This window comes from Corythoichthys intestinalis, chromosome 9, assembly GCF_030265065.1.
Source record: "Corythoichthys intestinalis isolate RoL2023-P3 chromosome 9, ASM3026506v1, whole genome shotgun sequence".
Classification (NCBI taxonomy): domain Eukaryota; kingdom Metazoa; phylum Chordata; class Actinopteri; order Syngnathiformes; family Syngnathidae; genus Corythoichthys; species Corythoichthys intestinalis.
Window position 1 is genome coordinate 9485315 of NC_080403.1, and position 15887 is coordinate 9501201.

The 15887-nt window shown below is 39.0% G+C and overlaps 1 protein-coding gene across 4 annotated transcripts in view; it reads right to left on the reverse strand.

Moving 5' to 3' along the window:
* Positions 1–3789: 3789 nt before the first annotated feature.
* The window catches only part of LOC130921642 (voltage-dependent calcium channel subunit alpha-2/delta-2), an 84162-nt gene continuing 72064 nt past the window's right edge, over positions 3790–15887 (reverse strand). The window contains exons 35-39 of one of the 4 annotated variants that reach the window (XR_009064384.1): positions 12705–12828; positions 12500–12609; positions 12329–12411; positions 5329–8692; positions 3790–5035 (exon numbers count right to left, since the gene is read on the reverse strand). Coding sequence is in view for 3 of the 4 variants with exons in the window: in XM_057845762.1 (XP_057701745.1) it covers positions 8597–8692; positions 12329–12411; positions 12500–12609; positions 12705–12828 (413 nt within the window). In the remaining variant the exon portion in view is untranslated. The remainder of the gene's footprint in view (positions 5036–5328; positions 8693–12328; positions 12412–12499; positions 12610–12704; positions 12829–15887) is intronic. The other 3 variants (XM_057845762.1, XM_057845760.1, XM_057845761.1) reach the window with 3 other exon arrangements.

Genomic DNA, 15887 nt, shown 5'->3' on the forward strand with positions numbered 1-15887 from the left:
TGAGGAAACCAAGCTCGTGCCACCACAAAGACCGGGTGTTTTTCTAGCCATGTTGACGCTGTTATGGAAGGTATGTTCTTCCTATCCCTGCATTTTCATGTGCCCGGTAAAATACAAAAGCTAAAATCTTTCGCATGAAACGACTTATTGTCTTTGATATTGTAATTATATATATATTAGTATACGTGGAGTCGAACCCTCTACCGCTAACTATTTTAGTTATAACGGGGTAGAGGTTTGTTTTTAAGGTGGGGGGTGTTACAGCCCCTGGCCGTTTGATAGTTAATTTTCTGAGATTCTTCCAGTCAGCTGATCGTCAGCTCCACCAGCTGGCTGCTTCCCCTCCCACTGTGACGACAGCTGATAGGCGCAGGACGGACCGACAACGTCACCACCGCTGATTGGCCACGGGAAAAGGCGCCAAGCTTCTTAAACCTGCCGCTGTCAACGCTCTAGGACAGGGGTGGGCAAACTATTCCACAAAGGGCCGCAGTGGGTGCGGGTTTTTGTTCATACCCATCATGAGGACAGCCTTTCACCAATCTGGTTTCTTACAAGTGCAATCAGTTGATTGCAGTCAGGTGCTCGTTGTTTCCACTGAAACCTCATTGGTTATACTGTGTGTGCTGAATCAGTTGGAACAAAGACCAGGACCCACTGCGGCCCTCGAGGACCGGTTTGCCCACCCCTGCTCTAGGAGGTCGCATTTGACAGCATTCTGCCGCGGTCCTCCTTGCCAGTTATTTGCTCGCCAGTCACGCTCGTTTGCATTTGATCGCTAGTCTGATACACTCCCGCTTTTTCGGTGAGGTCTTTTGTGTTTGTTCGTTATTGGACCGTTTTTGTTCACCACTGTAAATAAGAGCACTGACGCAAATAAGGGTAAGTCGCCATTTCTGTTCAACCCGTTTTCTCCTGTTTTGTATAGAGAAGGAAGTTAGGCTAGAAGCTGCCTTTTCTTTGTTCCTTTTACATGATCAGGGTTTAGTTAGCGGGTGGGGTTTAAGTGTAGTTCCTTTTGTTTGTTGTTTTGGCCTGGGCTTACCCTGAAGTCACGATTCGTCGGCATTCTGTATATATTCATTGCGAGTTTGATTGTTGTGTAAATAAATTTGTGTCCACTCGTACATTTGTGTGGCTTGTTTTATGTCACGCCCTTCGCGAGCCGTCTTTGGCACGTAACAACGGTGATGATTGTAATTATGATGATGTTTAATATTATTTACTACAACTACTGTACTGCTATGGCTGCTACACATGCACTACACATCTGCTGCTGGCCTGGTACTAATCAGTATGTGTAGTATGGCACAATTATGTAAATGCAAGTGTTACACATTTTTTGCTAGTTTGTTTACAGTTGGATAACGCGGTAAGGCAAGGGAAGACAAATTGATGTGCCTTACAATAACACTTACTGTACGTCAGTGGACATATATCGAGACCACGTGTGTTCTACTTTGATGAGGGAAGGCTCAACTTCTGCTCCACCTTTGTTAATATTTTTCTAATAATTTTATCAATTTTTATTTATTGACCCGTTTTGCACATGCACCAATCGTTTTAAATAAAACAAGAAATGGAATCATGTTGTCCAAATGTTTTATTGCGATCAATATCTTTAATAAAAAATGTAATATCATTTGTAATTAAACCTGATTTTGGTCATTCAAGTGGCTGGCGTATCAATCTAAACCTCACGTCAACACTGACTGAAAGGTTGTTATAATTTTGTCCACGAATGATCAACGCAGTGATTAGAACAATCATAATCCACTTTTGGACTGTAGGAACCTGAGTACTTAGTTCCTTTAACTATCAGGCCTCTCCAGTAGTCATAAGAACTATCCTTCGCCAGACAGTCGTATTCGCACATGGGTACTGTGCCTGATGCAAACTGCTGTGACATTGTAGTCTGCAATGTTTACTCGCTCCACCCACTCCTGGCAAAATAAAACTGCGAAAACTAAGCTGAACGGAAAACAACGAAATGAAGACCGTTGAGGACACAGCGGCACTTCTTGCATGTTTGAAGGGAATAGTTTCCAGCGGCGGGCAAATCCAGCGTATAACGACGAGACTGGAAGAGCACACAGATTCAGTACAGGGTATTTTTTCAATATATGGTGGCTTCTCGAAACGCGTGCGTATGGGAGGGGCGTTGCTGCTGATTTCAGCGAATCACCAAATACCCATGTAATCAAGTTCATACAGCCCCACTGTAAGTCCCTACCTCAGAGTAGGAACTCAAATGGTTCTCGGAACTTGAGTTCCTGGTCCCTAGTTCCTACATGTGCGAACACGCAAAATTATGTCATTGTCCCGTAAAACGTTCTAAGAACTGCGGATAGTCCCTACAGTGCGACAGCGGCTATACAATCTTTTAGGTCGGTGGTTCTTAACCTGGGTTCGATTGAACCAGGAGGTGGAGCCTCTCCCGCTTAGGTCAAGACACACTTAACTCATCATGTCTATACACGATGGTATGCCCTGCTTGTCCATCACTGGCTGCAGATGATCACGTGACACTGCTTGGCCAATCAGTGCTGCGAAGAATTTAGTGCACTCAGGAGTGATACAATGTCTGACAGTTATCGTAGTACGTCGTGTAATTACTTTCTTCATATTTTAATCCATAATAACTATGTCGAGCAAAAAGAAAGTGGTCGGACAAATAGATACAATATGGATTCTCATGTATCACGGAACGGGATGGGAGTCAGCATCCTAGCTGGATGATGTGCAATGCCAAGTTGAGCAACTCTTGCCTCGCACCGGCAAAACTAAAGGAACACCTCGAGAATCTGCATGGAGATTGGGAATATAAGAACACAACATTTGCTGAATTCAAGGTGAACAGAGCCAAGTTTGAAGATAAGGTCACTCTGCCTGCTCTTTGATTTGTACCCATTAACAAACCGATCCTCACAACATAAAATGAAGTTGCATACCTGATCACAAAGCAGGTATGTAATTTGTTGTGAGTTCATGCACTATGTTGGTTTTGTTCTGCACGGTTCATTTTGTGCACCAGTAGAAAAACTACATGTCTTGAATTTGAAAAAAACAAAAAAAACAAAAACATTTTATTAAACACAAAAGTAGGTAAATGCGCATATGAAACTGGTGGGGTTTGGTAGCACCAGCAAGGGAAAGAACCACTGTTTTAGGTATATCCGTAGGTTTAAATCACATCCTTAACTTCTTGTCTGCAGCTGGTTTCAATTTAAGGCATATGGCGAGGTAAATCCACACTGGCGCTTTGAAGCTGGACGCTCTTCAAAACATTCCATTTCAAACTACATATACTGTATAGGTGCTTCCAGGAGTTAAAGCACAGCACAGAGCGTCTCGAAGTGTCATCTACGTCGTGCTGAATCAATTTTTGGAGATTCTGTGGGTTCCTCTGGTTTGATTTTGCAGTTTAAACTTTGTCAACACGTGGCTTACTTCAACCGCAACTAATGATGTTTTTTCTAAACCGGAAGTTCGGAGCAGACATTTTCCAAGATGGCGCCGCTCATATTTCGCTCAGGAAACTTGTCTATACCTGAGTATAATGTCGCAGGTCCTGCCGAATGATGGCAAAAGTGTGACTTTTAGTCTTGAAAATACAGTACATATTTAGACTTGAGTTACACAATTTTCAGGATATCATTTGTATAGTTGTATGTTCTGAAGCTTGAAATGTCCACATAACATGTCCATATAAAATATATGTATTTATTAAGAAGTGTATAAAAACTTAGTAGTCACTGGTTGAAGCAAAAATGACCCAGAGCTGAAAAATGAAAAATATCAAGAGCATTTAATCACCAAAGATATAAACATTGAAATATCCATCTGCAATGTGACTGACAAAATGTTTACAAAGTTAAGCTTGTTTTATTCTGCAGACTGCTTTGCATACAAAAATGAGGTGGCAGGATGCGAGGCTGGCACAAAGAGTGGAACAGTCGACAACAATGGTAAGCCAAATGAAGAGCAAAGTTAAGTGTAAAAATATTCAAACATTCATTCATAGGCATAAACTTTCAATAGAGTATTGTCATATTTATCTTTTTTTTAAATTAATTATTCTGCCCGTGTAAGTGTCAAACACGTTCAATATCTTTCACACTTAAAAAAATGTACAAATAAATACGAAGATAAAAGAAATACACATTGCAAATTAGATACAAAGCAAATACATCAACTTGATTGGCAAATGCATTTAGAAGATCATCACATGATGACCCTGCCTTTTTTTCAAGGTTTTTCTGTTACTTGTCACTTGTCTCCTAAATATTGATGTTGTTAGGCAGTTTGTTTACCACCTGCACCTTTTGTGCTTAAAACATACAGCATAAATTAATAAATACATAAATCTGTTAAAGGCTTCACTGAAGTCAAACTTTGTTCCTCATTCATTTCCATGAGATATACTCAAGAGGAATGTTTCATATCTATCCAACTATATACACAAAACTTGCTCCAAGTGTTCCAAAACATCATGCAAATAAATACAGGTCATTAAAAACAAAACCACAACACTGACCTTAATACTTTGTGGCTTATCAACACTTTTGCTTAATATACAGCAGTGTTGTTTCAGGAACTAAATTCAAAGCCATGGGTTAAAAGCATTTTTTAATTTTTATAAAGCAATGTTTCTGGCAAACCATTCCCGACCATGCTGGGGGACTGCAAAGATGCACGGCGCGTACATAAACATCCTAAACATTCACTTATTTCAGTCATTCGTGGCAGGAAAGACGAGGATCTGGAGAAAGTGTGTTGGCCAGAGTGTGTGCTTTGATTCTTGGCCCAACATAGACTGAAGAAGGGGGCCAAATCTCAATAAACATTTTTCCTTGAGGTGGCCACATGCTTCTTTAGCTGTGCTGTTCTCTTTAATGAGAAGTCTCATTTGATCTTGAAGAGCAATCATGTGTCGTGTATCCACATCAAACTTCACAAGTCCTTCGCATGGCCTGCGGGATGCAGGATGAACGTCAATGGAACATCCAAAGAGAGTGCCACAAGGCACTGCGGGCTGAAAAATCAGGCGGACAGAAAAAAAAAAAGTGACAGAACAGTAACGCACCATAACATTGTTTTGTTCTCACGATCACAACAAAAGTGGATGTAAAGAGAGGGGCCGGTCAAGAAATATGGGGACACATTTGCAGTATTTTATTAAAGGGAACCATGGATAGAGAGACATGTAGTTTTTAAAAGATAAATATTAGTATGAATTATAATAATTTGATATTAAAACCCCTCTTAATGTTTTCGTTTTGATAAAATTAGGAAAATTTGAAACCAAAAAATTAACTAGTAGCTCACCATTGCTGTTGACGTCGCAGGGCGCTGACGTCACATGGTCACGCTGACCATCCTTCACAGTGTCACTCTTCAACTATGTGAGGCACTGATTTAAGTACACCACAAGGTGTCAATTGGAGATCATGCCAATGCGTGCGTTTTGTCCCTCGACTGACGCCATAGTTTCCTGCCTGGGTGTGACAAAATATCGAAATGGTGATATATCGTGATACTTTGTATCACATAAGGTTATCGATATGCTCCTGCCAAGAATCGAGATATCATTTTAAAAAGGTGTCAATGTCTAAAAAAAAAAATAAAAAGGAACCAACAAGTTGCAACCAAAATCTTCCACCATAATAGTGTCTCAGTTAACTCTAAGGCTGCATTGACGGTGCACGACGCCGAATCCATTTACACTGGGAACGTTCGTTCATTCGAAACCAGAGCATTCACAGTCATTCTATCTGATTTTCAGGGCATTTATAGGTCATTTCCTGTTGAGTTTGAGTCACTGCCTATTCATTTTGGGTGATTCCTAGGTCACTTAATGTTCTGTAACTCAAAATAAACAGGAAGTGACCCGTAAAATACCCAAAAATCAACAGGAAGTAACTGAAAATCAACAGGTAACAACCTTAAATAGCCCAAAATTACCTAGGGATTACATAGGAATGGTAGCAAATGAATGCGCTGCCACCCTCCCAGTTCAACTGGATTGGACATCTACTCATTCCAATTCACAGCAGAAGCTTGCTTTTCTGTTTATTAGTTGTTCTTAGAATATTCTAGAATGATTTCCTGACCAATGTATCGATAATCGTTGTATCGCCATATCGTCAGATCATCGTTATCATGAGCTTTGTATCGCAAATCGTATCGTATCGTGAGGTACCAAAAGGTTCCCACTCCGAGTTTGTATACTGTGACTAAATATTGCCATTCAGTGTATTTGTTGAGATAAACGAGTTGCTAAAATGTTTAAATAGAGTTTGACCAAAGTCTGAGTAAGTTTTATGTGTATTTTGCATATCTATTTTGATTGTGAATTTATGAATGCCAGTTCTCTTTGCATTGTTGTTTATCTGTGTGAGGATAGGGCCTCATTCATACAGATTGAAGTACTTTTCTTTTTGTGAACATTATTTTTGAGAGCTATGATCTACAGTATATGAATATTATTTTTGTTGTATTTTCAGTATATGATACTTATGTTTGCTGTGAAGTTGCCGAAGCTTATGCCAATAAACGGTGCGGTCTGAGCTACGAATCTGAACGCCTGTGTCCACTCGCCTTTCTCTGCCTCTTAGATCTCAATGTGCAAAATAAGGCGTCATTATAATCTGTTGGGCAAAAAATGATACGAATAGCCAGCAATCCAACTAAGTTTAATACATTTATTCGTTTTCCGTGTCGCTTAGCAAGCTTCGGGAGCAACATCTGATAAGTCTGATAAATCTGAGAACACCGGCAGGATGATCAACAATCTGGACATCTGCTTTTACGTATCAAAAATAAGGTAAGGCAGCATTCTCTCGGTGATGGAGCCCCTACTTAGATGTCTTGGTAGAGGCAAACTGCATCAATGTTTTCGTGTGCTGTGATGCACAGGCTATCGGCAAAAATAATCAAACTGTTGTGTTTCACTGTATACCCTAATAATATGGAAAGCACACGACAGCTCTGGATGCTTGCTATCTCCAAAATAATATTGGAATAAGTTGGATCACACAATAGTTTACCGTGAAGATCTGCAAACAGTTTTTGACATCAAACACTCTCCTGCTCTTGTCACTAGAGCAGGAGAGTGCTGTCACTAGCGAACTTGACACGTGAACGCTACTTGTCTCAACCCATCTGTCCTGTTCACTTTGCTTTTGCTGTCCTTCTCATTAATGTTCCACTCGGGTTCAAATTGGGAAGGGCAGAACCAATGACATGTTTATGTAGTTAAAGAGTGACACTGTGGAAGTCCGGCAGCGTACCCATGTGACGTCACTACCCTGCTATGTCAACAACAATGGCGACCTACTAGTTAAAATAATTTTACAAATTCTATTAAAACAAAAACATTAAGAGGGGTTTTATTATCAAATTATTATAACTCGTACTAACATTCATCTTTTAAGAATTACGTGACTTTCTATCCGTGGTACCCTTTAAGTTTTGAGCTCAGCTCCAGATGTCGGAATTGACACGAATTACATTCACTCTACACAAGGTTAAACTCTGAGTTCCGAAGTTAATCAATGCAACATGTAGAGTCTTCGGACCACTTAAATTTGTTTTAATTGTAAAGTGTGGCCCACACAAGAATTTTTTTCCCTTGTCATATATTGCTATCACGGTGAAGAGTCATTTTAAAAAATGAAAAGTCATCACATAGTTATGACATATCGGGAACACTAAAGGCTGCTCAGAAGCGACATTCCCCATACAAGAAGCAAACATAACTTAAATCACCATGAATAGCATTTACCATTATTAAGAAAAATATTGGTAAACAAATAACTAATTGCTGTCGCTTTGTTCTAAATTCAGTTGGGTACAGGTTTACGAAATCCACCAAACACTGCAATCAGATTCAACTGGATAGTTAACGAACACTCACAAATCAACACAGCATTATTGCACTTAATACCGTATTATCACTTCTTGCCGATTATGTTTTATCCATATATATGATCATTATACTCACTATTCATAGGCTTGACTTTTTCCACATCTCGTGCTCAATTGGTTTTGTGACTGGAAGCACTTCAAGATCGTCTCTGATATTTAACAAATATTTGGTCACTGATATGTGTGGTCCCATGGAATAGCTAAATATATTTTTAAATACTTGTTTTGTTCTTTTTAAAGTATCACAGAGAGGTTGTAAACAGGTTATCATGTCACCAGTGATACCATTTGTACTTCTGGTTGGCCAAGGAACTTTAGTGTGACATATATATGTGTGCTGTTGTAAAGAATTTAGCTAAAAAGTCTTGTTTTGTGGTAATACAATTTTTTTCATTCAAGCAGAATATTTCTTCCACCAGAACATTTTCATTATTCATAATTTTTGCTATAATAATCCAAAGAGAAAACGATGAAAAAAAATTACACAACACATCATTTTTTGGCCCCAAGTGTGCTTGTTCGTTGCCCTGTTAAAGGAACATTTCAACTGACTGCCAAAAACCGTCCCAAAAACCCCAAACACAACCAAAGGCTGATCCAGAAGAGGAGTCACACTTGCTTTGGGTACCTGACCATCAGTCGACACGGACGTGAATAGCGGCATGTGTCAGTGGTGAAAGAAAGGCAGAATGAGCTGAAGGGCGAGTAGGACCCCCATGGAGGACTGTACAAAGTGTGCTCGTCCACACTCGGAAGTATTTTCCTGTAATGAACAAATATGCACTCAATCATGATTTGTAACATTGAAGCTAGCGGCAGATGGTTTACGACCAGTTTTAAATTCAAGCACAACCTTAGGTAAAAACTAGGGATGTACCGGAAGCAAAATTCTTTGCTGAAAACGAATATTGGAAACACTTGGCCGAAAAACCAAAAGGCCATACAATACACATGTATACAATTCATTTTTTATTTCATTTTGTTAAATTATCATTTTATTTTTTTTTTATTAACGGTAAGGCGGAAATAAAATATGGTTCCTTCTCACAACTATATAAATACCTTCCAAAATGTTCTACGACCCCGAGGCTCGAGAAATTTCGTTTGAAAGGTGCAGATTCTGAAACCAATTGGCAGAGGTGGGTAGTAATGCGTTACATGTACTCCATTACATTTACTTGAGTAACTTTATGAGAAAAATGTACTTCTAAGAGTAGTTTTACTAAGCCATACTTTTTACTTGAGTAGATTTGTGTAGAAAAACCGCTAGTCTTCCACTACTTTGGGCTACACAAGAGTCGTTACATTTTTCCTCTTTATTCTACATATTAGATTTTTTTTTTTTTTTTTTTTTTTTGCTAGCGATGCTATTGCCAAGAGTAGCGCTACTAATTTCACCAATGACACGTCGCAACAATAATCACATGACTCCATTACACCAATCAGACGCAAGCTTGCCGTTCTATGATCACGCAAGCCTGTTCATTTAGTGTCTTTAAAGCACCGAAAATGAAGTATTTGACATAGAGTGCTGCCCTCAACATGAAGCAAAAGTGTGGATTTAAAACTCTCAGACAGTTTTTACCTGGCACCGATTGACCACGGAGAACCGGCAATATGATCCTTTTAATTTCATAATTGTAACTATGAAGGAACTACAGTATTCACTATTCAAACTCGGAACTATTTCCTCCACTAGAGGGCAGGGCACTCATGCTCTTAGGACGAATAATGCTTCAATTCTGTCATTTTTTTCTCTTTTTAATGATTTTTTTGTTTTTTTCTTTGGCTTAATGTGATTATATAATGGGTTATTGTACAGTATCATTATAACAACAGTTCATACGGATAAGTTTGTGCTGAGAGAAAAAAAATACGATTGTTTATAATGAAATGAAACAAAAATAAGCAGTTACTTAAATGATACTCATTACTTGAGTATTCTTTTCACTGGATACTTTTTTACTTGAGTTCAATTTTTGGATCACTACTTTTATTTGAGTATTATTATTTTGAAATAACGCTACTCTTACTTGAGTAAAATTTTTCCACCCACCTCTGCCCATTGGGAGTGTGTTCCCGGCGGCAGTGATAATTTTGTGTCAAACTCTGAATGCGTCCTATAGCAGAGGTGCCAGCCGATGAACCCTTGACAAATGCGCTTTCTTGGAGGTTTGGGACACTCGAAAAATGGGTCCCACACATCCAGTTGCTAAGATAAGTGAGATTTCAATGTACTTTGTATGGAACTGTAGTTCACAACAACAACAAAAACTTCCCTTCTCACCGAAACTAGTAAAGCTCTTTACAAAGCTACTCTATTACAGTCTATCCTACTCCTTAAACTAAGATTCCCTGTTTTCTTTTAAAACATGTGGAATCGATGAAGAGCAAGGCCAGTGGGCCGAGTCCTAGTGGCGATGAAGCTGAGCGAAGTCGCTCCCAGCCGGATTAAACGATGACTGGCAGAGGCGGTGTGGCAGTTGCAGAAAAAAATGTGAAAAAAGAGGAAGTGGCCGTGCCATAAAATTATTTTACTGAACAAGGGCGTAGGTTTGGTCTCAACATTGGTAGGGACTGCATAACAGCATAACCTGCCTGTACACTTTTTGCTGGGGACATTAATAAGACAAACAAAAAAATTGTGTGAACGGGGGTCAGGGATACATTTCTCACCAATATGAACCAAATTAATTAATATGCTAAATGATCAATGCAAATTAAATGTACTGACTTATACTAACTTTCATATGTATTGGTTCAGGTGATACAACGTTCGATTCAAACTTTTGTTCTCAAAAACTGCTAATGAAACATTTTGAAAACTTCCAGAATAAAAGTCTGGATTTTATTAGCAAATTTAAATTGCAATATTTGAACATAAATTATATTAATATACACAATGAATACAAACTTGTTAATAATATATTTAGGACTGCAAAAAATATACATTTGTCTTAAGACCACTCAATATTGTCTGTCTAAATAAAGAAATAAATATAACTGAAAAAGCTTAGTCAGGGAAGAACAAAAATAAATAAAAATTAAGCCTTCCTTCAGGTAAAACACTACTGCTTTTATTAACAAGCACAGCCTACTTCACCAACAAACGAAAGTTCCTTTGGACTGCCTTAAGACCACATGAATACAATAAAAATAAAAACTGGGGCAAAGGGGGTAAACCTCGCTTCATTACATTTCTCACAGTTTAATTTTACCATAATAGTGGAAAATACATTTGGAGGACACGCCTCTCTAGCAGCTTCCTACTCGAGTTTTGCAGGTTAGCAAATTCACAGTTTAATGTTATGCTAACTTTGATGCAGGTCGGACTTTAAGTAGCCAAATTAGTGCTGTGTTCCCCACCTTCACAACATTTTTACATTACTTACAGTGGCTGTTGCTGCTGGCCGAAAATATAACCTAACCCTAACCCTAATATAACCTCCACTTCAAAGAGAGCGAAGGAGGCGGAATGTTGTCAAAATGTTGTATTTGTGTCGGAGCTGTGAGTGTGTGTGTATGTTTGTGAGGGGAGATAAAGTCACCAGCCAATCAAACGTGCGTTTGAGGAAAAAATGGACTGGCACCTTCAGTAAGGGAAAAGGGGTGAATCTGGACAAGTAAGTCTTAACAAAATGAAAATAATTCACTTAATAATGGTAGGGTCAATTCTCCCCTTACAATATATGGGAAGACAATCTCAATGACTTATACAACTGAAGTCATTATATAATGCAAATAAGGTTGCTTAAAAGTTGATGGGGACAATTTGAGCATCCTGAAAAGTTGGTAGTGTTATGTCCCTTCCGTCCCTATGCAAACCTAGACCATTGGTACTAAACCACAACAAATGCCCATGTATGCATTTAAAACTTTATTTGTATACTGCTCGCTTGATTAAACTCCCAACGATTTACGCACAGGCTAAAATGCACTGTACTCGATGTGACTAGGGACATCAATGGAAAGCAACTTCAGAACGAGCGTGTAGCTGCAATGAAGCAAATTTATTTTCCTTCATTTAATAATTTATATATGTATTTGATAACTCAAAATACTTCCAAACCCGCAGACATGTTGGCTGTGAGTCAGTAGTATTGCTCCTCGGCGTGTTTTGTTTACGACATTACAAGAGGACTACGGTTCTTCACACTGTTCGGTGGTAAACTTTCGGCCTTTTAACCGAAAATGAAATGTAGCTATTTTCAGCCAAAAGTTTTCGGCGCTGAATTTTTGGTCACATATCTACACAAGAGGTGAAGGTTTTTGATGCGACTGTTTCCTTATAAAAGTGTTCAATTTCTTCATAAAAGTGTTCAACATAAAATATCAGTACGTAGTTCCTGATTGTTAAACACAGCCCCTATATGTGTTTTGGTGTTAACTTGATACTCACTAAGGCACTGAAGTCAAGGCAGGTTGTCGGACCTCTCCGATATCGTGCGTTGCTCAGTACCTCACAAGGATTCTCCTCCTGAACTGAGTGTTGTTAGTTGAGGAATTCAACATTAATGTTCATAAAGTACATTGCTGTATGTATTTGTACTGTATGTGTGAGAAAGGATACGCTCTGTCCTGATTTGGCTCAGCTTCTCTATCTGACAGGAACTGCAGGAAAGAGTCTCAGCGACCACAAAGAGGAGATTGGTGTTTTCTATCCGCTTGGCGTGAAACAGCCTGGGACATAGCGTTAGTCAGAGAACGAGATTAACTTGAATGCAACAGGTGTCGAGTTCACAAAGTGAGGTAAGAAGAAAAAACAAAAAACACACCGCGAACAGTTGCCACAGTCCTGCAGCACATTATACGAGTTGGTGGTGTTAGTGAAGAAGAACTGGCTTTGGATGGTCACACAGCTACTCGACTTGATCTCAAAACCTTCTATGAAGATGTCATCTGGATGGAAAAAACACATGGCAGAATAACGGTCAGTGGGCTTGCGCACATGGCGCTTTTTCATCTTCAGGGTACTCAGAGTGCTTTAGCGCTGTCTCTTCACTCAACTACTGATGACACAGCATCAGGAGCAACTGGGAGTTCAGGAGCTCATTGGTAACATAGTCACAATGGTTCAGCACCAAAAACCTTTCAATTTTAATAATGTGACTACCACTGACGACGATTTCCAATCCATTTTATCTATTGAGATTGGTTGAACATCTATTGCCGTCAGTGGCAGCAAATGAGTTAACATGGATTCTAATAGCTGTACCCCGACATACGATCTGATCAACATACAATCTTTTCGCCAGCCGACGTAAAATATGACTTGTCATTTGTCTTGACTAATGACGACATGCTCGAAATGCGACGATTTATGACAGCGTCACAATTAGGGGCTGTCCCAAACGACTATTATTCTACCGATTAGTCAGCAGACTTTTTTAATGATTAGTCGACTAATCTAGCAATTAAATTTTTGTTGATGCTTATTACAGTTTTTCTCAATTACTTTAGTATGTTTCCCTGATCAGACTTTCAATTCTCAAAACTACTTGTTCAATTCTCACAATATCCCATCACTAGTGCTGTGCACATCAAAACAGAAGTTTCTCCTTCCTTTGAGCAAGTTGCAGATGTTTTTGTGCATCCATGCAAATGATTTTGTACAGTTCTCTGCTGTTTTCTTACTTTATCAGTTGCATCTGCCATGATGGTCAAAATGGATGATCAGGGATCTCTATTGAATACGCTCACCACCCATAACATCTAGTCATTATTTCATTGCTTAAGCATTTACATGCAAAATGAATGAACATGTTGTCAGAATATCTCAAGATGTGTGTGCTTATTTCTGAGGATTTTCATTACTTTTTTGACGTAACCAATTTTTAACCTTGCAAAATTTGTAATAATTTGGGACAATGTGAGTTTCCACCACGCCAACATTATCAGGGAATCGTTTGCAATCCATAACAGAATGGTAATGAAGTTCCTACCACTATACTCCCCATTCCTCAATCCCATAGAAGAATTTTTTTCCACATGGAGATGACAAGTGTATGATTGCTAGCCTCACACTCAGATGACTCTCCTAGATGCCATGAATGCAGCATGCTGTGACATCACAGCAGATGCCTGCAGAGACTGGATAAGACATTCATGAAGACTCTTTCCACGCTGTATAGCAAGAGAGGACATCCATTGTGATGTGGATGACAATTTGTGGCCAAACAGAGAGGAATGTCAAGATATGTAGAAAGAATGGGGGAAAAAATCCTGTCAGCCCTTGAAGTTTAGTTGTGCCGATTGCCTGATGATCACATTTCTAATTTTGCTTTTATGTTTTTTTTTCTATGCGATACTCAGGGCTGTCTTTTGCTTTCTGTATTGCAATGACATGGTCTTTAAAGGTTGTAAAAACGATAAAAGTGTAAACAGAATCTTGTCTAGTCTCTTGCAATCAAGCTCCCACAAACAAAGGTGTAACCTGCAATTTTCATCAAAACTTACATACACGATTTTCAGTATTAGAGCCTTCCAACAGAGTAACTGTTCAATTGAGAGCATGACTAAGCAATTTGACTGTCTTGTCTGTACACAATGAAACAAGGACTTATCATTCTGACAGCACTGACATGTTCATTGACACAGAAATTTAATTTTGGGTGAAAGACAAAGTATTTTGCAGAGAAAACTGGCTTTTGCAGGTAATCCATGTTGTTCTGCTATTTCTGCGACATGTTGTGAGGATTGAACAAGTAGTTTTGAGAATTTCAATTCTGATCTCAGAAACGTACCAAAACAATTGAGCAAAACTGTATTTCACAAAAACATTTTGAAACACTTAAATCCTTTATTGTAGTACAAATAAACACGTTAATAACAATAATAAATTACAAATAAACAATTAGGTCAAAATGCTGATAGCATTAACTAGTGCAAAAGAATGGAATGTAAACAGATTCAGAACACTGACTTCGCCTTTCCAACATGATTCCAAACAATTCTTAAACAAATACCTAAATATTAAAAATATCTAGCATTAATGTTATATAATACTATGTACAGTGCCTTGCAAAAGTATTCGGCCCCCTTGAATCTTGCAACCTTTCGCCACATTTCAGGCTTCAAACATAAAGATATGAAATTTAATTTTTTTGTCAAGAATCAACAACAAGTGGGACACAATCGTGAAGTGGAACAACATTTATTGGATAATTTAAACTTTTTTAACAAATAAAAAACTGAAAAGTGGGGCGTGCAATATTATTCGGCCCCTTTACTTTCAGTGCAGCAAACTCACTCCAGAAGTTCAGTGAGGATCTCTGAATGATCCAATGTTGTCCTAAATGACCGATGACGATAAATAGAATGCACCTGTGTGTAATCAAGTCTCCATATAAATGCACCTGCTCTGTGATAGTCTCAGGGTTCTGTTTAAAGTGCAGAGAGCAGCCGGATTTGGATACAAAAAGATTTCCCAAACTTTAAACATCTCAAGGAGCACTGTGCAAGCCATCATATTGAAATGGAAGGAGCATCAGACCACTGCAAATCTACCAAGACCCGGCCGTCCTTCCAAACTTTCTTCTCAAACAAGGAGAAAACTGATCAGAGATGCAGCCAAGAAGCCCATGATCACTCTGGATGAACTGCAGAGATCTACAGCTGAGGTGGGAGAGTCTGTCCATAGGACAACAATCAGTCGTACACTGCACAAATCTGGCCTTTATGGAAGAGTGGCAAGAAGAAAGCCATTTCTCAAAGATATCCATAAAAAGTCTCGTTTAAAGTTTGCCACAAGCCACCTGGGAGACACACCAAACATGTGGAAGAAGGTGCTCTGGTCAGATGAAACCAAAATTGAACTTTTTGGCCACAATGCAAAACGATATGTTTGGCGTAAAAGCAACACAGCTCATCACCCTGAACACACCATCCCCACTGTCAAACATGGTGGTGGCAGCATCATGGTTTGGGCCTGCTTTTCTTCAGCAGGGACAGGGAAGATG